The 22,022-nt window shown below is 53.2% G+C and overlaps 1 protein-coding gene across 1 annotated transcript; it reads left to right on the top strand.

Moving 5' to 3' along the window:
• Positions 1 to 3,799: 3,799 nt before the first annotated feature.
• LOC136469048 (uncharacterized) lies at positions 3,800 to 5,720 on the top strand. Its single transcript, XM_066467388.1, has 2 exons — positions 3,800 to 4,186; positions 5,328 to 5,720. Exons 1-2 carry the CDS (start codon positions 3,800 to 3,802, stop codon positions 5,718 to 5,720), a joined length of 780 nt encoding a protein of 259 aa, XP_066323485.1.
• The last annotated feature ends 16,302 nt before the right edge of the window (positions 5,721 to 22,022 follow it).

Raw genomic sequence — 22,022 nt, 5'->3', positions numbered from 1 at the left:
ACCTCGTCTGAGGCCTCGTGGTTTCGTTCTAGGCTGAGCCCGCTTCGGGTGAGCCCGGATATTGTTCGAGGTGGGCCGGGCGGTCCAGCCGAGCCTCGGATAAGGTGGGGGTTTTGCCGGTGGTTGTCTCTTGGCTTCGATATTTACGAGGTCTAAGCGATTTTTTCGGTTCTTGCTTAGGGGACCCCTTTTCATGGTACCCGACAGTAGCCCCTGAGCCTCGGGGAGAGTGTGAGTGCTCTCCCTGAGGTTTTGATGAGACTTGGCTCACGGTGGTGTTTCGTACTCGAGGCCTCGGTGGGTGTGCGCGAGCGCACCCACCGGGTGTAGCTCTCAAGGCCCTGGAGGAGTGGATTTATTCCTCCAGGGGCTTTTCTCATGTTGAGCGAGGGGTTTTATCGTGTTTGCCGAGCCCACGAGTGTGAGTTCGGGTCGCTGGGCCTCGGCTTGGTTGCAGGAAGAGCCCTCGAGCCTCTGCTCGGAGCAAGAGGGCGATCAGGAGTTTCCCTATCTTTTTTGTGTGGCCCTCGGGCATCCTTTTTGTTCGGAAGGAGGGGTGGAGTATGCCAGGCTACCCTCGGTGAGCGCGAGCAGTGACACCTCCGGTGAGCTATTATCGGGTAAGTCCGAGTGGAGGCCCATGCCCCATTCGATAGGGGTCGGCTAGCGGTCTAGAGACGCACTCCAAAAGTACCAAAGGGCTTCTCTAGTGGGTCCTAGGGCCATTTGATTGGCCTCGGGGGCTCGGTGCCTCCCTATGGTGGGATCCCATTCAGAGACTTCCCTGTCGGTCTCGGACACGACTTAGGGCATCCCAAGCAATTGCTTCCTTGGGCCTCGGCCATGTATGGGCTCGCCCATAGTCATCCCTGACTCCATTTGTCCTGGGGCGGCTGTCGAGACCCTCGGGGGCCCAGCCTTCAAACCCCTAGACCGTAACGGGCTCGGTGCCTTTTATCGCGTTTGCCGAGCCCCCGAGTGCGAGTTCAGGTTGATGGGCCTCGGCTTGTTTGCAGGAAGAGCCCCCGAGCCTCTGCGCGGAGCAAGAGGGTGATTAGGAGTTTCCCTGCCTTTTTTGTGCGGCCCTCACATATCATTTTCATTCGAAAGGAGGGGTGGAGTATGCCAGGCTACCCTCGGTGGGCGCGAGCAGTGACACCTCCGGTGAGCTGTTATCGGGTAAGTCCGAGTGGAGGCTCGTGCCCCATTCAATAGGGGTCGGCTAGCAGTCCAGAGACATGCTCCAAAAGTACCAGAGGGCTTATCTAGTGGGTCCCAGGGTCGTTCGATTGGCCCCAGGGGCTCGATGCCTCCCTACGGTGGGATCCCATTCAGAGACTTCACTGCCGGTCTCGGACACGACTTAGGGCATCCCAAGCAATTGCTTGCTTGGGCCTCGGCCATGTACGGGCTCGCCCATAGTCATCCCTGACTCTGTTTGTCCTGGGGCGGCTGTCGAGACCCTCGGGGGCCTAGCCTTCAAACCCCTAGATCGTAACGGGCTCGGTGCCCAGTTCCTTAGACTGAAAGGAATCAGGTGGGGGATATTCCCCTCCCATCGGCTGACAACAGCGGGTGCGCCTTTTAAGGCGGTTCCTTGGGGAGACGGAACGGCGCCTACCATCGCTGTGGTTGGATGCAACGCGACATCTACGGATGGGACATTACTGTGTGCGTGCGGTTAATAAGGAGAAGGTGGACGCGTGGGCGATTTAGTCGGATCCGGATTAACTGCGCTAGATCTAAGGGAAACTTCCTCAGTTTCGTCGCCCGTCCGTTTCGCCCTCTTCCCTCCCTCATAAATACATGACGAGCCGTGCCCCGCCCCTCCTTACCTTGCCTACCTGCATTCACCCTTTCTGCCCTCGAGCGGTTGCTAAGAACAGAGGAAGAGAGCACCGAGGAGAAGAAGGGAGAAGGGGGAGGAAAGGAGAGAGAGAGAGAGAGGGATGCGAGAGCACGCCTTACCGCCATAGCCACATTCTCCACCGCACCCATGGCCAGCGGCGCTGTTGTCATCCAGGCGGATCCTTGGGGTCCGCCCGATGTGTCTGCGGCGACGCTGCAGTCGCTCGTCGACGACGGTCTCCTTCGCCTGGTTACCGACCCCAACAGACTGAAGTGGATTGCTCCGGGGGGCGAGCCGGAGCCGAGGCCACACGATGGCTACATCGTGAGCTTCGTGGCCTTCCACGAACGCGGTCTTGGCTTGCCGGCAGACCGGTTCATGCGGGCGCTCCCACAGTACTATGGCGTGGAGCTCCACAACTTCAACCCCAACTCCATCGCGTAGGCGGCCATCTTTGTTGCTGTCTACGGGGGGTACCTAGGCATCGCCCCCCACTAGGAGCTATGGCTCCACTTCTTTCGGGCGGGGCTCAACACCAAGCCGGCGGGCACAATGGGCACGCGGAAGGCATTGAGGGCCAGCGGCTGCACTCTCCAAGTGCGCCAAGATAGGCAGCCTTTCTACATCCCAGCCCAGCTCGCATCGTCCAACCGCCACTGGTACAATAGCTGGTTCTACCTCCGCAATGACAATGGCGGGCTTCCCCCCTATACCGGGCGAGTTGTGGAGATCTAGCCGGAGAGGTGGAGGTATGGCATCCTGTTGGTTGATCAGCCCAAGCTGCAGCCGCTTCTGATGGCGCTGGAGAGGCTGCGCAGCCATGGCCTTACGGCGGCCGTGGTCATGGCAGCCTTCCACTGCCGAAGGGTGTTGCTGCTGATGGCTCGGTGGCAACGCCTATTTGAGATGACACCGGGTGAGCCGATCAACGGCATCTGGTTGTTCGCCATCGCTGTTTCCGATGAGGAGGTTCTACGTCGGGTGAGAGAGACGGTGGAGGGGCGGCAGAGGAGCAGTGATCTGACCCTGTTCCCGATGCGCCCGTCATGGGGGTACATCTCTCTGGTGAGTCATGCGTCGCTGTGGCCCCTGAGGCCTCCTCGCTCCTTACGTTTTCAATTTGTTCCCTTACTTGTGTTTGTCGTTCCTGCAGGGGATGAGGGATGTGCGAGCCTCCCCGCCACCTGTTCCCGAGGACGCAGAGAGGCAGGCGGAGAACAGGGCGCCCGCCGAGGCGTACAAGGAGCGGAAGGACGTCGAGGAGGCAAGGCGCAAGAGGAAGAGCCTCGAGCGCGATGAGGTAGAGAAACGTCGCCAGCAACAGAGGCATGATAGTCTCTCAGAGGAGCCATTCTAGTCATTGTCGTCGAGGGATTCTTCGAGCGATGATGACGAGAGCGAGGCAGGGCGGGGTCCCCTGGACCATCTCCCTGACATTAGGGAGACGGTGTCTGGGGCGTCGGTGAGCGGCCTGGCGTCTCTAGGTGGAGGAGGAGAGGACGCCTCGAGGCTGGCGATCGCCTGCCCCGGGGTCGAGGCCGACACACCTGAGACACAGGCATTGGGGAAGCGCACCATCAGCCTGATGGGCTCGATGGCGGAGGTGGTGCGGGTGACGGCAGGGGCGACTCAACCGCCTCCATAGAGGGTCGAGGGGCGTCGGAGTCTGGCGAGGGCCGGCCGGCACCGGTGGACACGGGGGCCATGCCACCGCCATTGTAGAGGATGAGGGACGCAGTGTGGAAGCTATTGTGTCCCCGTTCGAGGTAAGTGTTTTGTCAGTGGAGTTTGCAGCATCTCCCACTTGTTCTTTGGTCGTATGCTGACCTCGTGAGTGCTTTGTCTTTAGCCGGAAGCATTAGGCGGAAGCGCCTGCCCTGGCACCACGTAAGGTGCTCAAGGTGAGCACCAGCTCCACCACCTGATGGGTGGTGGAGGGCGCAGGCCACCATGCAGCGTGGCACGGCGTCAGCCAGGGCCGACCCAAAGGAGCTGGTCGCCCAAAGAGAGGCTACCGAGGCGGCCACGAAGCAGGCGGGGGAGGAGGCGCCTATGCCCCGCGAGGCCAGGGTCCTCGAGTTAGGTGAAGCTAAGGCACCTTCAATCACTGAGGCCACCGAGGGCGAGGCCGAGGCCCCTAGGAATTTCAAGGCTGAGGTGGCGGAGGCCAGGGCTTCCGAAGCTGAGGTGGCGGACGCCGGGGCTCCCAGGACCACCGAGGTCGAGGTGGTGGAGGCTGGAGCCCCTGGGACCACCGAGGCCGAGGTGGCAGAGGCCAGCTTGGGCGTGGTGGAGCCGGTGGGCCAGGATGCAGAGATGGAGGCGGGGCAAGCTCCGGTACCGCCCCCGGTCCAAGACCTGCCGCCGCCTTAGGAGAGCGCTCGGGAGGTGGAGGTTCATTCAATCTCCTCCGACGATACTTCCTAGGGGAAGGAGGTGGCGGACACCGAGGCACCCAACACTGTGGAGCTCGGCCCTTGTCCGGGTACAACCCGAGCCCCACAGGTGGGATAGCCCACGTGTCTTGTGGCAGAGCCGGGACAACCCTAAGGGGGAGCCTCTGTTTACCCTCGAGGACACGGCTGAGGGGGGCACTGGGGTTCTTTCAAGCAATTCCACCGTATGGCAGAGCGGTCGCTGCGGACAGTGCTGTCCGTCGTGGCTGACGACCTACCCGGCGTTGCCCAGGTACGCGCTTTCTTTTCTCGCGCTGTGTCATCTTTTTCTTGAGTTTTCTCACACTGCCTGACGTTTGTTCTGCCTATCCAGGAGCTCGAGGCCCGGTCCCTCAGGAAGTTGATGTTCCTTCGGCGGGAGAGGGACATCTGGGACTAGCTCTGGCAGCAGAAGGACTTGCTTGCCAATGCCAATGAGCTTCTGTCAGCGGGGAGTGTGGAGGTGGAGGACCTCCGCCTTTGCTGTGCTGATATGAAGGCCGAGGTGACCACGGCTCGGGAATAGGCCATCCCTTTAGCGGCGCGGATCAAGGAGCTGGAGGAGGAGCTGACCTGAGTGGCCGGCGAGCGAGACACCTTCAGGTCCTGGCCTGAACAAGTGGCGGCCTCTGCCAAGGCCATCGCCGGGCAACTGGGGGCGGAGCAGAGCGCACACCTGCTGATGAAAGGTGCCTTGGCAGAGGCTATCAAGGTGGCTGAGGCCTCCTGAGTCGAGGCCTTAACCTGGAAGGAAAAGGCCGAGGGTGAGTCCTGTTGAGCCGCGCCCCTTGTTTTAGTTGTTTTTCTTGTGTTCGACCCTTGACTCCCCGATGTGACGCAGAGCTAGAGAGGGAGGCTTCCAGGGCGGCTAAGGCCTCTTGGGTTGAAGTCCAAAACTAGAGGGAGAAAGCCGAGGGTGAGTCTCATAGGCTTGCACCCCTGTTCGGCTTGTTTTCTTTCGTGCTTAACCCTGTCCCGCTTGTCTTGGCGCAGGGTTGGAGAAGGAGGTCACCCGGGCAGCTGAGGCCTCCGTCATAGTGTAGGCGGTGCTCGAGGCTAAGATCCGAGAGCACAACGCGCTGCAGAGCGCCGCTCATACCTCCTGCGAGGCCCTAGAGGTCAGGGGGGTCGAGTCAGGTAGCTCCCTCGAGAGCCACCTGATCGCGTTGAGCGGCCGAGTCCACGAGTGGCTCTGGGGGGCGCTGCATACGGGCGTCAAGCATGCCCTAGCCGTCGTCTCCTCGCACTACGCCGACATCGACCTCGAGGCTGTCAATGACGGTTACGTCATGGCTGAGGATGACAAGAAGGCCGAGGAGGAGGTCATGAAGCTGGTGGAGGCGGCTAAGGCTCCTGCCACGGCACTGGCCAGGTTGTTCAAAGAGGAGGTGGTTCCTCCTACGCCGACCGCCGACGCTGGCGACCCGGAGTTTTGACCTGGGCCAAAGGGGCCATGTAAATAGATTAGGACTTACATTATTGTACCATGACGCTTGTAGCCATCGAGGCCTTTTTAAAGTACTTATGCGTATACGCTTTTTAATCATTTTTTATTGTATTTCTGAGCCTCTGCCCTCTGTCTCGTCTTTGAACATATCTCTTGCAAAAAACTTCCTCGAAGCCTAAGCGGCCCTTTGGGCAAAAGGTGGTGAGGGAGTTGCTGTAGCCCAGAGGCATAGGCCGTCTTGCGGCTCGGCCGGCCTTTTGGCCCTGAGACAGACTTTCGGTCCTTAGGTTTTTTTACAATCAATTTGTCAGAGTACGCGAGAGAGTTTGGCATAGAATTTTTTTCAAAAAATGACTAAAAACAGTGACTGGGGCTTAGGGGGGTCCCCCCTTCTAGCCCCCGAGGGAGGCTCGATTCTGTAGAGGCAGAGCTGAGTCTTATTCGAGCCCCATGGTGGGCACCTCTGTAGAGGCAGAGCCGAGTCTCCCTTATAGCGCTATCGTAACGCCGATCCCCATCGATGGGCTCAGGGGGTTTCTCGAAAAATTAGAACAACTCAAGAATGCTTCTTTATTGTATTTCAAGAAACAATGTATACAATGCTTGGAAATTTAAGGGTAGAAGCGACATAGCTGTTCTTTGTTCCAAGCGTTGGTGAGGATTTTGCCCTTCTCGTTGGCTAGCTTGTAGGTCCCGGGCTTTAGCACTTTGGCGACGATGTACGGCCCTTCCCATGGCGGGGTCAGCTTATGGCGGCCCTTGTTGCTCTGCCTCAGTCTCAGCACTAGGTCGCCCACTTTCAGGTCTCGGCTTCGAATGCGCCAGGCATGATAGAGTCGTAGGGCTTGCTAGTACTTGGCCGAGTGTAGCAGCGCAACGTCTCGGGCTTCCTCCAGTTGGTCGAGGGCATCCTCACGGGTAGTGCGGTTGCTTTGCTTGTTGTAGGCATGTAGCCTCGGGGAACCGTACTCCAAGTCAGTGGGGAGGATGGCCTCAGCTCCATAGACTAGGAAGAACAGTGTGAACCCCGTGGCTCGGCTCGAAGTGTTCCTCAGGCTCTAGATGACCAACGGGAGTTCGTCAAGCCATTTCTTGCCAAATTTCTTCAACCGGTTGTATATTCTTGGCTTGAGGCCTTGTAGGATCATGCCGTTGGCACGTTCTTCTTGGCCGTTTGTCCTAGGGTGTCCTACGGCCGACCAGGCCACACAAATGTGGTGGTCGTCGCAGAACGTCAAGATCTTGCGGTCGGTGAATTGTGTCCCATTATCAGTGATGATGGTGTTTGGAACTCTGAACCTATGGATGATATCAGTGAAGAACAGCACCGCTTGCTCGGATTTGATTCGAGTGATCGGACGAGCCTCGATCCACTTAGAGAACTTGTCGATCGCTACCAGCAAATGGGTATGGCCCCCGGGGGCCTTCTGTAAGGGCCCAACCATGTCCAGCCCCCACACGGCGAATTGCCATGTAATGGGGATGGTTTGGAGGGCTTGGGCCGGGAGGTGCGTCTACCGCGCATAGTACTGGCATCCCCCGTAGGAGCGTACCAGCTTGGTGGCGTCAGCAACCACCGTTAGCCAGTAGAACCCTTGGCGGAAGGCATTTCCGATGAGCGTTCGAGGCGCTGCATGGTGCCTGTAGGCTCCTGCGTGCAAGTCCCAAAGTAGGGCTTGGCCTGCCTCGGTGCTGATGCACCATTGGAGGACACCAGATGGGCTTCGCCTGTACAACTCGCCGTTGCTGAGGACGTAAGTTTTGGCTCATCGTGCAAGCCATCAGGCTTCGGTCCTGTCTGCAGGAAGCTCTCCTCGAACGAGGCAATCAAGGAATGAGACTTGCCAGTCCGTGCCCTGGTCAACCTCGGGAGGCTCCGCGTTGATTTCCATGGCCTCTTGTTCGGCCACAGGGGTCTCGGTGATAGAGGGGGCCTCGGGCCCTGTGGTGGGCTCGACCGATGGGCCCTCTTCCGTTGCCAAGGCATAGTCGATGGAAGGCTTGTGGAGGTCTCTAGCAAAGATGTTCGGGGGGACTGGGGCTCGTGCCGACGCCATCTTTGCTAGTTCATCCACGACCTCATTGAATTTTTACGCAATGTGGTTGAGTTCGAGACCGTCGAACTTGTCTTCTAGGCGACGTACCAACTTGTAGTACGCCTCCATTTTGGGGTCATGGCAGTTCGACTCCTTCATTACTTGATCAACGATGAGCTACAAATCGCCCCATATGTCGAGACGCCATACTCCAAGTTCGATGGTGATCTGCAAGCCATTGATGAGGGCTTCATACTCGACTGTGTTGTTGGAGGCAGCGAAGTGGAGCCGAATCATGTAGTGCATGTGCACTTCGAGGGGTGAGATGAAGTGTAGACCCACGCCTACCCCGGTCTTCATCAGGGACCCGTCAAAGTACATGGTCCAGCATTCTGCCTAGACCTGAGCAGGTGGCAGTTGGGTGTCGGTCCACTCAGCCACAAAATTGACCAAGACCTGGGATTTAATTGCTTTCTGAGGCACAAAAGATAGGGCTTCCCCCATGAGTTTGACGGCCCACTTGGCTATCCTACCCAAGGCCTCCTGGTTCTAGATTATCTCTCCCAGAGAGAAAGACGACACCACGATCACCGGGTGGGACTCGAAGTAGTGACGCAGCTTGCGTCGAGCCAAGACTACGGTGTAGATCAGTTTCTGGATGTGGGGGTAGCGTGTCTTAGTCTCATAGAGCACCTCGCTGATGAAGTAAACAGGTCATTGCATGGGTAGAGCGTGCCCCTCTTCCTGCCTCTCGGCTACTACGGCCGTGCTAACTACTTGGGTCGTTGCGGCGACGTAGAGTAAGAGGGCTTCACCCTTGGTCGGCGGCACCAGGACGGGAGGATTGGTGAGCAGTGCCTTGAGCTTGGTGAGGGCTTCTTCGGCCTTGGGGGTCCAAGAAAAGCGTTCGAACTTTCTCAAGAGGCGGTATAGAGGCAAGCCTTTTTCACCAAGGCACGAGATGAAGCGGCTTAGGGCCGCAAGGCATCCCATAACCCTTTGCACTCCCTTGAGGTCTCGGATTGGTCCCATGTTGGTCACGCCCGAGACCTTCTCTGGGTTTGCCTCGATGCCGCGCTCCGAGACTATGAATCCCAAGAGCATGCCTCGGGGGATCCCGAAGACACACTTCTCGGGGTTGAGCTTGATGCCCTTCTCTCTGAGGCATTTGAAGGCTACCTCCAAGTCATCGACGAGATCACTGGCCTTCCTAGACTTGACCATGATGTCGTCCACATAGGCCTCGACAGTTCGCTTGATGTGCTCGCCGAAGACTTGGGTCATGCACCACTGGTACATGGCCCCTGCGTTTCTGAGGCCAAACGACATAGTCACATAGCAGTACATGCCAAATGGGGTGATGAAAGAAGTCACGAGCTGGTCAGATTCTTTCATCCTGATTTGATGGTAACCAGAATACGCATCAAGGAAAGATAGGGTTTCGCATCCCGTAGTGGAGTCGATGATTTGGTCAATTCGAGGTAATGGGAATGGAACTTTTGGACATGCTTTATTCAAATCGGTGTAGTCTACACACATCCTCCACTTCCTATTTTTCTTCTTAACTAATACAGGATTAGCTAACCACTCTGGGTGGGACACTTCCTTGATGAATCCGGCCGCCAAAAGCTTCTACACCTCTTCGCCGATGGCCCTGCGCTTTTCCTCGTTGAATCAGCGCAGGCGCTGCTTCATTGGTCTAGAGCCAGCCCTAATGTCCAAGGCATGCTCGACGACCTCCCTCGGTATGCCTGGCATGTTCGAGGGACTCCATGCGAATACATCGGCATTCGTGTGGAGAAAGTCAACGAGCACAGCTTCCTATTTGCTGTCGAGGGTGGCGCTGATCCTCAGCGCCCGGTCGTTGGAGCAGGTGGGGTCGATCGGGCCGAGTTTGACGGCCTCTGCGGGCTCGAAAGTCCTGGCACGACGCTTGGAGTCAGGCGCCTCACTACCAAGTCGGTCGAGGTTGACGATGAGGGTCTCGGCCTCCATGAGAGCCTTGGCGTACTCGATGCATTCGATGTCATAGTCGTATGCATGCTCGTACGTGGACTCGACGGTGATGACGCCATTGGGGCCTGGCATCTTGAGCTTGAGATAGGTGTAGTTGGGGATCGCCATGAACTTGGCGTAGCACGGGTGCCCTAGGATGGTGTGATAGGTCCCCTTGAACCCAACCACCTCGAAGGTGAGGACCTCCTTGCGGTAGTTGGAGGGAGTGCCGAAGCAGACGAGCAAGTTGATGCGCCCGAGGGGTCACGTGTGTTTCCCTGGCACGATGTCGTGGAAGGGCGCGGCATCACCTCAAAGCCGTGATTGGTCGAGCTCCAGGAGTTCTAGGGTGTTAGCGTAGAGGATGTTGAGACCGCTACCTCTGTCCATCAACACCTTGGTGAGCCAGGTGTTGCCGATGATCAGGTCGACGACGAGTGGGTACTGCCTGGGGTTTGGGACATAATCGGGGTGGTCATCCCGATGAAAGGTGATCGCCTCCTGAGACCAGTCGAGGTGCTGGGGAGTGGCCACCTTCACCGAGAAGACCTCCCGATGCTCCTTCTTTCACTGACGCGCCGTGGGGCACGCTGAAGGCCTGCCAAAGATCATGAAGGCGTTGTGCACCTCGGGGAACCCGTCGTCCTTGTCGTTGTCCCTATCGCCGGCGTCCTTCTTCTTGGCGTCGTCGTTAGGGAGCCCAAGCTTGGCATAGTAATGCCAGAGCATGGTGCACTCTTCGAGGGTGTGCTTCACTGGTCCCTAGTGGTAAGGGCAGGGATTCTTAAGCATGTCGTCGAAGAGCCCGGGGCCTCTAGCGGGGCCTCGGGGATTCTTGCGATCTGCGGCCACGACTAGACCAGCCTCGAGGACCTCCTGCTTCCCTTGGCGACCCTTTTTCTTTTTCTTGGGGAGGTGGGGGGCCGAGGCCCCAGGGGCCTCGTCCCTCCGCTTCCCCTTGGCGTCGTTGTCGGGGAAGATGACCCCGACAGCCTCTTCGCCCGAGGCAAAGTTGGTGGCGATGTCGAGGAGCACGACCACCGTGGTTGGTATGTTCCAGCCTAACTCTTGGACCAGGTCTCGGCAGGAGGTGCCGGAGAGGAATGCCTGGACAATTTCCGAGTTGCCGACGTGGGGCAACTCGGTGCATTACTTGGAGAAGCGTCGGATGAAATCTCGGAGAGACTCGTCTGGCCTTTGGCGATAACTCTTGAGGTCTTAGTAGTTCTCGGGGGTGCACGTATGTGCCCTAGAAATTCCCGATGAAGACCTTTACCAAGTCACGCCAGTTGTTGATCTGCAAGCGAGGGAGGTGTTTGAGCCAGGCTCGCTCCGAGTCTGACAGGAACAAGGGGAGGTTGCGGATGATGAGCAGGTCATCGTCCGCGCCGCCTAGCTGACATGCCAGGCGGTAATCAGCCAGCCATAGCTCGGGGTTGGTCTCGCTGCTGTACTTTGAGAGGTTGGCTGGTTGCCGAAAGCAGGACAGGAAGTGGGCGCCACGGATGGCCTTGCTGAAGACTCGAGGGCCAGATGGCCCAGGAGAAGGACTACGGTCCTCCCCACTGTCATAGCGACTGCCTCGGTGCAGGTGGTAGCCTCGGGCGGGCCCATCGTTGTCATGGCGTCGTCACCTACTGACCACATCGTGGTCGCCTTGCACCTCGTGTCAGTCGTTGAGGCGGTCGTGCACCGAGGGGGCCTTGTTGGCTTTCGGTGACCGGGCAGGCTCAGGACAAACCGAGGACTCTCTATCCTACCGAGGCAGCGTCGTGGGTAGTTTCGAGGCGCCTCCACGCCGTCAAGAGGCGGAACTTTCGGCCTGCTGTACCGCGGCGGTCTCGAGGAGGTCTCGGAGCTCGCCATGGACCCGTCGCCCCTCCGAGGTAGAGGGCTCGGGCATCATTCGGAGTAGCATCACCGCTGCCGTGATGTTCTGGCTAGTGCGATTGAAGATAGGGGGTTGCTCGCCCCCTTCGTCATTGGTGATGCGGTGGTTGATGTCGTGAGCCCTCCACCGGGCTGCTCTGCCATCACCGTGACCCCGCTGCTCTTACTCGAGGATGTCTTGGAGCTGCTGCAGAAGGAGTCGGTCTTGTTCGACCTTGGCCTAAAGCTCACGGAGCTGCTCTAGGTCCAGGCATCGAAGTTTCTCAGGGGCAAGGTTCTCGTTCCGTGCTGCCCGGGGCTCGATGCGTGGAGGTGCGGCGTCGCCTGCCCCCTCATGGGGCGGGGAGTGATTGCCTGCCCCTTCATCCTTATCGCTCGCACTTAGCATCCCGAGCTCGACGTTGAAGCACTCACGAGTGGGATCGTAAGTGCCTTCGTCATCGGAGTCGGAGTAGCCGAAGCGGTAGTCGCTCACGGCCATGAAGCGGTGCATGGCTTCATGGTCGCGAAGCCCGGAGAAGTCCGCTCCAGCCCACGCCTCGTCCTCCTCTGAGGAGTCAACGTGTTTGTGGGTCGGAGTTGTGGCGATGAGGTCAAGGGCAAAACGTTGGTAGGCGGCGGCGGCATTGCCCAACCCGAAGGGGTACGGGGATGATGTCGTCGCTGGGCTCCGCTCTGCCGGAGTCAACTCCTCAGGAGGTGGTGGGGTAGAGCTTGATGGCAGGGCATCGCTGCGTGCCACCGGTGTCTTTCCCTCGCCCAGGCTTAAGCTAGACAGGTCCCCAGCCAGGGACTCTATACCAATAGCCGGGTATGGGATACTAGCAGTGTCGGGGTGGTCCCGCCCGCGTCGTGCCTGGCAAGCACGATGAGAGCGGTGGCCTCGGCGCTGCCTGCGCCTAGGCTGCTGGTGCGTGATGTCGTCGTCGGTCAATGGGGCTCTGGGTGGGAGGAGTACCATATCGTACTCATATCCTACAGATATGAACTCTAGGCTCCCGAACCAGATCACCGTGCCATGACGCAGTGGTCGCATGGGGTCTGCCATCTGGAACTTGTTGGGATGACTAAGCTGACACGCAGTAGCTCCCCAACCTGGCGCGCCAACTATCGGTGTTTTGGATCCGGCGGGTCCTCAACCGACTAGTGAAAATGTACTGCGTGCCCCTAATCCCGGATGGTGATGCAAAGAGACACAAGGTTTATACTAGTTCGGGCGATAGGTGCCCTACGTCCAGTCTGAGAGAGCGATCTTGTATTCTTTGCACCGAGGTGCTTGTAGTAGGGGCTTACAAGCTGAGCGAGAGAGGGAGCTAGTCCCTGGTCTCTGCGTAGAGTGGCGTGGGTTGCTTGAGATGTTGATCTCTTGCAGTGAGGAAGTGTGTGTGTTATAGAGCGTTGTGCGTTGCTTGCACGTGTGAGTCTCCTTGCCTAGAAGCGGCCCCGGTCACTCCCTTTTATAGTCGAAGGGAGGCACAGGGGCGGTACATGGATTTGCTACGTGGCGTTTTGTGAGCAGAGGTGGCATGTTCGAGCCCTATAGCTCGTCACTATGGCGGCATGGTCGGTGGAGCGGCCTTGTCCTCGGTGCACTAGAGCGACGCGCCGGTCACGCCTGATCCTGTGCGACATGGGAGCTCCTACGGCTTGATGCAGGGTATGGTGCATACTGTGGATGGCGTGTCGGTTCTAGAGTGCGAACAACGTAGAGAGCCGAGGCCTAGTCGGTGAAGAGGCTGAACCATTGTGGGGGGCTCGGTGGGCGCGAGTCCCGAGGCTACAGGAGCCCGGAAGCGGATAGCCGAGGCTCGGAGGGAGCAGTTGGTCTTGTACGTCGATTCTAAGGCTACAGGGACCTGGACTTGACTCTCCATGCCGCGCTGTCCTTGGAGCAGGGGTTAGGCAGCACGGTGCAGCATGGGTGTCAGCCGTGGGCACAGTGCCGAGCACAGTGGCCGATAACCCCTACCCCGTCCTGTCCCGGATGGCATGGCGTCAATGTGACTCCTGTCTCGTCGGCCACTCCGCTGTGTCGAGCCGTCGTTCGACTGACGTCGCGGGTGTGGTTGGACGCGATGGTTGGATGTGATGTCCTGTCAGAGAAGTCGGTCAAGGCGGAGGTGACAGGGTTGATGCCGAGCCCGCCTCGAGCGAGTCGGAGAATCGGTACCTCGTCCGAGGCCTTACGGGCGGGGCCTTGGGCGAGTCGGAGAATCGGTACCTCGTCCGAGGCCTTACGGGCGGGACCTCGGGTGAGTCGGAGAATCGGTACCTCGTCCGAGGCCTTACGGGCGAGGCCTCGGGCGAGTCAGAGAATCGGTACCTCTTCCGAGGCCTTACGCGCGGGGCCTCGGGCGAGTCGGAGAATCGGAGAATCGGTACCTCGTCCGAGGCTTTATGCGCGGGGCCTCGGGCGAGGCGGAGAATCGGTACCTCGTCCGAGGCCTTACGGGCGGGGCCTCGGGCGAGGTGGAGAATCGGTACCTCGCCCGAGGCCTCGTGGTTTCGTTCTGGGCCGAGCCCGCTTCGGGTGAGCCCGGATATTGTTCGAGGTGTGCCGGGCGGTACAGCCGAGCCTCGGATAAGGTGGGGGTTTTGTCGGTGGTTGTCTCTTGGCTTCGATATTTATGAGGTCTAAGCGATTTTTTTGGTTCTTGCTTAGGAGGGCCCTTTTCATGGTACATGACAAAACGAATAGTGTTTTCCTCTCACAACAAATCAGGATAAGCATCAGCATAAGCCAAATTTCAGCAAAACGAACAGGGTAATGATTTCCACTGTTGTTATGACACTCAACTGTGGGGGTCACTCCTGGCCTCCCACAACAAATTTTGCCTAAAAAGTTATATAAAATGTGCTAACATTTATGATACAAAATAAGTATCTTTAATTAATTGTGACATATATTTTCGAAGTAAACATAGTGGAGACATAAATGTTAATCCTATAGTTGCATCCATTTGTGGACAAAGGGATCAGAGTATTTGCATTATTATTAGAAGCTGAAAAGCAGGTTTAAAGGTGTTTTTGTTGCCTTGTGAGATGCAACGTCTATTTTACTCTCTCTCCATGTGCAAAATAAATATGTTTTTAGCTATATATTTAGGTGAACCTTTGTCTAGCTACACAGCTAGAAATGTATTTATTTGGACCATTTCACAGGTTTTCAAAATTAGATACTCCTCCGTTCAGAAAAATATATATAATTCTAGGTTTGAGACATGTTATACTTTCTTCACTTTAACTAATTTAGAAAACATAGTATTAACATTTATGCTATCATATAGATTTACTATAAAATATATTTTATAATTAATCTAATGATGGTTATTTACTATCATAATTGTTTGTATTTTTTCATATAGATTGGGTTAAATTTGAAATCATTTGATTCCTTGGGAGAATTATGGTTTTTTTGGGGGATGAGAGAGAGAGAGAGAGAGAGTAGATTTTATCATAGGTCCTAATTTATTGGCTGCACAAGTTTGTTGCATGTTGCTATCCCACAATATGTCGACATGCACTGTCATGTCGTCGTTTTTTTAATTTGGGCACGTTAGTTATTGTTGGAGCGTGAGAGGTGGTTGTCCCGGCAATTGGCAACATCATACAGTACATCGTACCTGCTTGGACGCTAGCATCAGCTTAATTTGTCCATTAATTGAACGTGACAGACACCGATGGAGATAGATGGCGACCATTTATAGGGTAATCCCAAGTTCCCAACCTGGAAAGGCGCTGATGCTCGCTAGCTTTACGGTACAACTAGGGTCCCGTTTGGATACCTAGGCATTTTAAGAATCTAGATTAAAAAAAAAAGGTCTCCGAATCCTAGAATTCCTTCAAAACATCCAAGAATTCTAGAAAATTATAACACATGGGCACAAAATCTGGAAAACATCGTAGATTATTTTTTTATCTAGAACCCGGATTTTAAAATCTCATCCTCCTAATATACACCTGAGTTTATTACTCCGCAACAGAACTGTAGTTGCTACTACCGGATGAATCCTCACTCATCGATGCAAGCGTCGGTCCAGACAAACCTGTAAATAAACGTGCCCAACGATGAGCGATGCCCTACGCTGTTAGATAAATGATTTTGATCCACTTTGAAATTTGACTTTAGTCCTGGTATTTTTCGTGTCCGGGACTAGAGAAATCTTTAGTCCCGGTTGGTAGCTTTAACCGGGACTAAAGGTCCCTGCCCAATGACTACCGCGGCAGGCTTTTGCTCCAGGGGACCTTTAGTCCCGGTTGAAGCTACCAACCGGGACTAAAGGTTAACTTTTACTCCCGGTTGGTCCCTCCAACCGGGAGTAAAAGTCTACTGTCGGCTGGAGGCTCCGTCCGGGACTAGAAAGTGACCTTTAGTTCCGGTTTCTGTATCTAACCGGGACTAAAGGTCCCCTCCTATATACCCCTTCTTCCTCCCCGAGCCCGAGCCACTTCGAGCTTAGTGTTCTTGCTTCATCGCCGGCCTCTCTTCTTCCTCATCGCCTTTCTTCGATTCTTCATCGATTCTTCGGTTCTAAAGGTTACCAACTTTATACTCCCATGTTTCATTAGTAGCATATCTCATTTTGTGGACTAGATATATGTGATTTTTTTTATTTGTAAGCCATTTAAGCACAAAATCACTTTAAAATTTACATATTTGGATGAAGGAAGGTTAAAGTAGTTATTCAAAACTAGTATTCAGCTTTCATTTCTAGCATGCATAGCACACTTCATGGTTTAGAGATTTAGAGAATTTTAGAGTTTTTTTTAATTTTATTTGTTTATAAAATGGGAAATTTATATTATATTAAAAATGAGTATAGAGAGTAGATGACAACTGCTTCCGGGTCCTCGGTCTCTCATCGGGTTCCAAAGCGACTGAGGCCGGACCTCCCTCTCATTGCATATGGCAAGTGTGAGGAGAAAATTGTGATGGAGTACCGGGTGAGGAAGGAGTGTCCCAACAAGGACCGTATCTTCTACAAGTGTCCGGATCGTAATATGAGTTATTTTGTCACATTTGATGATTATGGTTAATTTATACTTATTTTCATGATGATTGTGATTAGAGTTCTAATTTTTTGCTTTAATTTCAGTGGGATGGCACTGGATGTTTAGGCTGGTACTGGGAGGAAGAGTATGTTGAACACGTGCAAAACTCTCTTTCATAGGCGGCTACGGCGGCTGATGAGGCAGTGATCCTGTGGAAGAAGCCCATAGATGTTGAATAAACGCATGATCTGTCTGTTTTAGTTGGGATTAGTCACGAAATCCTTATGCTGCTGAAGTGCATTTTAGCTTTAGTTTTTTAGTGGTAGTTGGGATTGTCTACATTGTAGCGAGACTTTCATAAATTTAATACCTTGTGTGGTGGTATACATGTCGTATAATTAACTAATTATGTTATAGGTTTTAATATAGTATGTATGTCATGTAATGCAGATGAGCCGACATTGGATGTATAATGCTGATCGCCGCTCCTAAGAGTTCATTGAGGGCATACATTCTTTCTTACGTGTGGCCGAGGCAAACAAAAGCGATGGTTTCATGTGCTGCCCATGTGCCATATATAAGAATTTGAAGGAATATGCTAGCTCAAGGAGTCTTCATTCAAACTTGTTGAAGTCGGGTTTCATGCCAAACTATATTTGTTGGACGAAGCATGGAGAAACCGATGTTGTAATGGAAGAAGGTGAAGAAGAACAATGGGACGATGATGACATATTGCTGAATATGGTGCCTTCAATGATACTGCAATGGGGGAAGCTGAAGAAGAGGTAGGGGTAGAAGATGTGCCCGCTGATGATCTTGGTCAGGCCATTCATGACGCACAAAGAGAATGCGAAAGTGAAAAGGAGAAGATCAAGTTCGAGCGCATGCTAGAGGATCACAAGAAATTGCTATACCCAACTTGTGATGCGGGGCAGAAAAAGTTGGGTACCACACTGGAATTGCTGCAATGGAAGGCAAAGAATGGTGTATCTGACAAGGGATTTGGGGAGTTACTAAAAATCCAAAAAAAGATGCTTTCAAAGGATAACGAATTGCCCGCCACTACGTATGAAGCAAAACAGGTAGTCTGCCCTTTGGGATTAGAAATCTAGAAGATACATGCATGTCCTAATGACTGCATCCTCTGCCATGGCGAGGAGTACGCAAAGTTAGATGCATGCTCGGTATGTCATGCATCGCGGTATAAGACCAGGCGAGATGACCCTGGTGATGTTGAGGGCGAACGTCCTACGAAGAAAATCCCTGCCAAGATTATGCGGTATGCTCCTATAATACCACGCTTGAAACGTCTGTTCAGAAACAAAGACCATGCAAAGTTGTTGCGATGGCACAAAGAAGACCGTAAGGTAGACAATATGTTGAGACAAACTGCTGATGGGTCCTAGTGGAGAGCAATCGATAGAGAATTCCCGGAGTTTGCAAATGACGCAAGAAACTTAAGGTTTGCTTTAAGTATGGATGGTATGAATCCTTTCGGGGAGCAGAGCAGTAGTCATAGCACTTGGCCTGTTACTCTATGTATCTACAACCTTCCTCCCTGGTTATGCATAAAGCGTAAGTTTATTATGATGCCAGTGCTCATCCAAGGCCCAAGGCAACCTGGCAACGACATCGATGTGTACCTGAGGCCACTAGTTGAAGAACTTCTACTTTTGTGGAACAGACCAGGTATATGTGTGTGGGATGAGCACAAACAGGAGCACTTTGACCTACAAGCATTGTTGTTCGTAACAATCAATGATTGGTCTGCTCTAAGTAATCTTTCAGGACAATCAAACAAGGGATATAATGTATGCACGCACTGTTTCGATGATATTAAAGGTATATTCTTGAAAAATGTTGAAAGGTCGTGTACCTTGGCCATCGTCGATTTCTTCCTACGAATCACCCCCTAAGAAAGAAAGGCAAGCATTTTAAAGGTAAGGTAGACCACCAGACCAAGCCGGGCAACCGAACTGGTGAGGATGTACTCAATATGGTCAAGGATATGAAAATAGTATTTGGAAAGGCACATGGTAGTGAACCTGTTCCAAACGACGCCGACGGTCACACACCCATGTGGAAGAAGAAGTCCATATTTTGGGAGCTACCCTATTGGCAAGTCCTAGAGGTCCGTAGTGCGATCGACATGATGCACCAGACGAAGAATCTTTGTGTGAACCTGCTAGGCTTCATGGGTGTGTATTGGAAGCCTAAGGACACACTTGAAGCACGACAGGACCTGCGGTGTTTGAAAGAATGAGACAACCTACATCCAGAGAAGACAGATGATGGATGCCATTACTTAAGTCCTGCCAGCTGCACTCTTAGCAAAGAAGAGAAGGAAAGCATGTTTGAATGCCTAGCAAGCATCAAGGTACCATCTGGATTCTCCTTGAATATAAAGGGTATAATAAATGTGCTAGAGAAGAAATTCCTAAACTTAAAGTCCCATGACTGCCACATGCTCATGACGCAATTGCTTCTAGTTGCATTAAGAGGAATTCTACCTCCAAATGTACGTCTAGCCACCATGAAGCTATGTGCATTCCTCAATGCAATTTCTCAGAAGGCAATCGATCCAATGGATCTAGCTAAACTACAGAATAATGTGGTTCAATGTCTTGTCAGCTTTGAGTTGGTGTTCCCTCCTTCCTTCTTTAATATCATGACACGCCTCCTAGTTCACCTAGTCAAGGAGATTAGCATTCTCGGTCCTGTGTTCCTGCACAACATGTTCCCCTTTGAGAGGTTCATGGGAGCCCTAAAGAAATATGTTCACAACCGTGCTCGGCCAGAAGGAAGCATCGCCAAGGGCTATGGAACAGAGGAGGTCATTGAGTTTTGTGTTGACTTTATTCCCGACCTTGACCCGATTGGTGTTCCTGAATCGCGACACAAGGGGAGACTAAGTAGAAAGGGGACACTAGGGAAGAAAACATATATTGGTACGCAGGACAATTATTTTAATAAAGCACACTACATAGTTCTGCAAAACTCCTCCTTGGTGGATCCGTATATCGAGACACATAAAGAGTTGTTCCGATCTGAGTTTCTAGGGAAGTCTGAAGCTTGGATTACGCGTCAGCATATGAAAACTTTCAGCGACTGGTTGCGAAAAGAATGTTAGGGTGATGAGAGTATTGATGAGCAACTATATTTGTTGGCTAGGCAGCCATCATGGCATATCCTCACATACAAAGGGTACGAGATAAATGGGAATACATTTTACACAGTAGCCCAAGATAAAAGGAGCACCAACTAAAATAGTGGTGTCCGCATAGATGCCACCGACCCTAATGGAAATAAGCAAACATATTATGGCCGCATAGAGGAGATATGAGAACTAAACTATGCATCTACTTTAAGGTACCTTTGTTCAAGTGCCAATGGGTAAAGGCGACTGGAGGAGGGGTAGCAGTCGACAACCAGTATGGAATGACAATCATGGACCTCAACAATATTGGGTACAAAGATAAACCGTTCGTCCTTGCCAAGGATGTGAATCAGGTGTTCTATGTCAAGGACATTTCTACAAAACCGAAGAGAGGGAAAACAACAACGACCCGATCAATGAGCCAAAGCGCCACATAGTTCTTTCAGGAAAAAGAAACATCATCGAAATTGAAGACAAATCAGACATATCAGAAGATTATGAAAAGGATGACCGAATTCCACCCTTCACAGTGAACAAAGACCCAAGCATCCAGCTAAATAATGAGGACACTCTATGGTTACGGCACGATCATAACCAAGGGATATACGTTAAGAAGTTCACTACTGTGCTCGCTTGATATATATATAGTGTATTCATATTTCTGTCATGTATTCATATTTTCTACGATTTAAATGAATATTCTGCTCGACGGTGGATTTCCTGTGGAGAATGTGTGATGAAAAAACAAATGATCAACGTCAATAAGATGTGAAAACTAATTTCCTATCAAAAAACAATAGTTTTAATGATTTTAATTAAGTAGTACATTTTTGCATGGTGAAAATTATGATTATTATTTACACTATGTTAAATATTTATACGGTAAAACAAAAGAGTTTAGGTTACAGATTTTTCTTATGTACAATAATGCAAAACCAGGTCCCAGAATTCTTTTTGTAATTTTTTTGCTAATATTTTATTTACTAGGAAATTAACAACTCTCTGCATATTTATATAAAAGAAATATATAAAAAAGGAAAAAACTTCTAGAAACTGGCGGGAAGCCAAACTGCAGCCCACCTTTACTCCCGGGTGGACCAACCACCCGGGACTAAAGATGGGCTGCGTTTTCGTGACCCGCCAAAATCACCTTTACTCCCGGGCCGTGGCTACACCTGGGACTAAAGGTCAGACCTTTAGTCCCGGTTCTAACCATCACCCGGTACTAAAGAACCTTTAGTCCCGGTTCTAACCATCACCTGGGACTGACTAAAGATGGGCTGCGTTTTCGCGGCCCAGCAAAATCACCTTTACTCCCGGGCCGTGGCTACACCCGAGACTAAAGGTCAGACCTTTAGTCTCAGTTCTAACCATCACCCAGGACTAAAGAACCTTTAGTCCCGGTTCTAACCATCACCCGGGACTACAGGTCGCCCTTTATAAACCACGCCCTTCTCCCTTAGTTCTCTTTCTCTCTATCTCCGCCGCCTTCTTCTCCAACCAGATTTCGTAGCCGCCAAGCCTTCTTCTCTGCCGCCGCATCTTCTCCATCGCCTCATCCACCAGCGCCGCCGCCCCCAGGCGACCACTTTAGCCTCACCTCGTCACGCGCACGCACGCTTCTTCTCCGGCCGGCCAGCGCATGCCTCGCATCGTCCTCGTCCCCGGCCCACCTTGCTCGTCATCACCGACGACGGCGCGCCTGTCGTCCTCAAGACTGTCCTCCTCAACGACCAAGAAAAGGCCATCCTCCTCAACGACCAAGAAAAGGCCATCCTCCTCAATGATCCTGTCCTCGCCGAGACGGAGCGCATCAAGGCCGTCCTCCTCAACGACCAAGAAAAGGTCCCTCCGTTTTTATCGCCACCAGTTCCATTGGTAACTCGCACTGAATCTTCTCTGCTCTCACGTTGTTGCAGCCGGAGTCCGATCGAGTTGCTGGAGCTACTCCGGCGGCTGCTGGAGCTGGACCTCGCGTTTGACACCTTGGATGTGAGCCACCGCCGCCACCATAATCTGTTTATGATGGATTAATTGCTCCAACCTTTTGTAATCGGATGGATGCGTGTGTCGAGCCATCGTGCCAGCAATCTTATAATGCGATTTTGCGCTGAGCCATCGAGCTCAGTGGAGCACGGCGCGGCCCGGTGTCTCGTCGTTTCCTCCTTTTTGTGTGGTAGCTTATGACGATGCCGGCCCCCAGATCCAAGACGTTCGACGA

The sequence above is a fragment of the Miscanthus floridulus genome, chromosome 8 (genome assembly GCF_019320115.1).
Source record: "Miscanthus floridulus cultivar M001 chromosome 8, ASM1932011v1, whole genome shotgun sequence".
Lineage (NCBI taxonomy): Eukaryota > Viridiplantae > Streptophyta > Magnoliopsida > Poales > Poaceae > Miscanthus > Miscanthus floridulus.
Note: the sequence above shows the minus strand (reverse complement) of the source record. Positions and strands in the feature narration are given on the sequence as shown.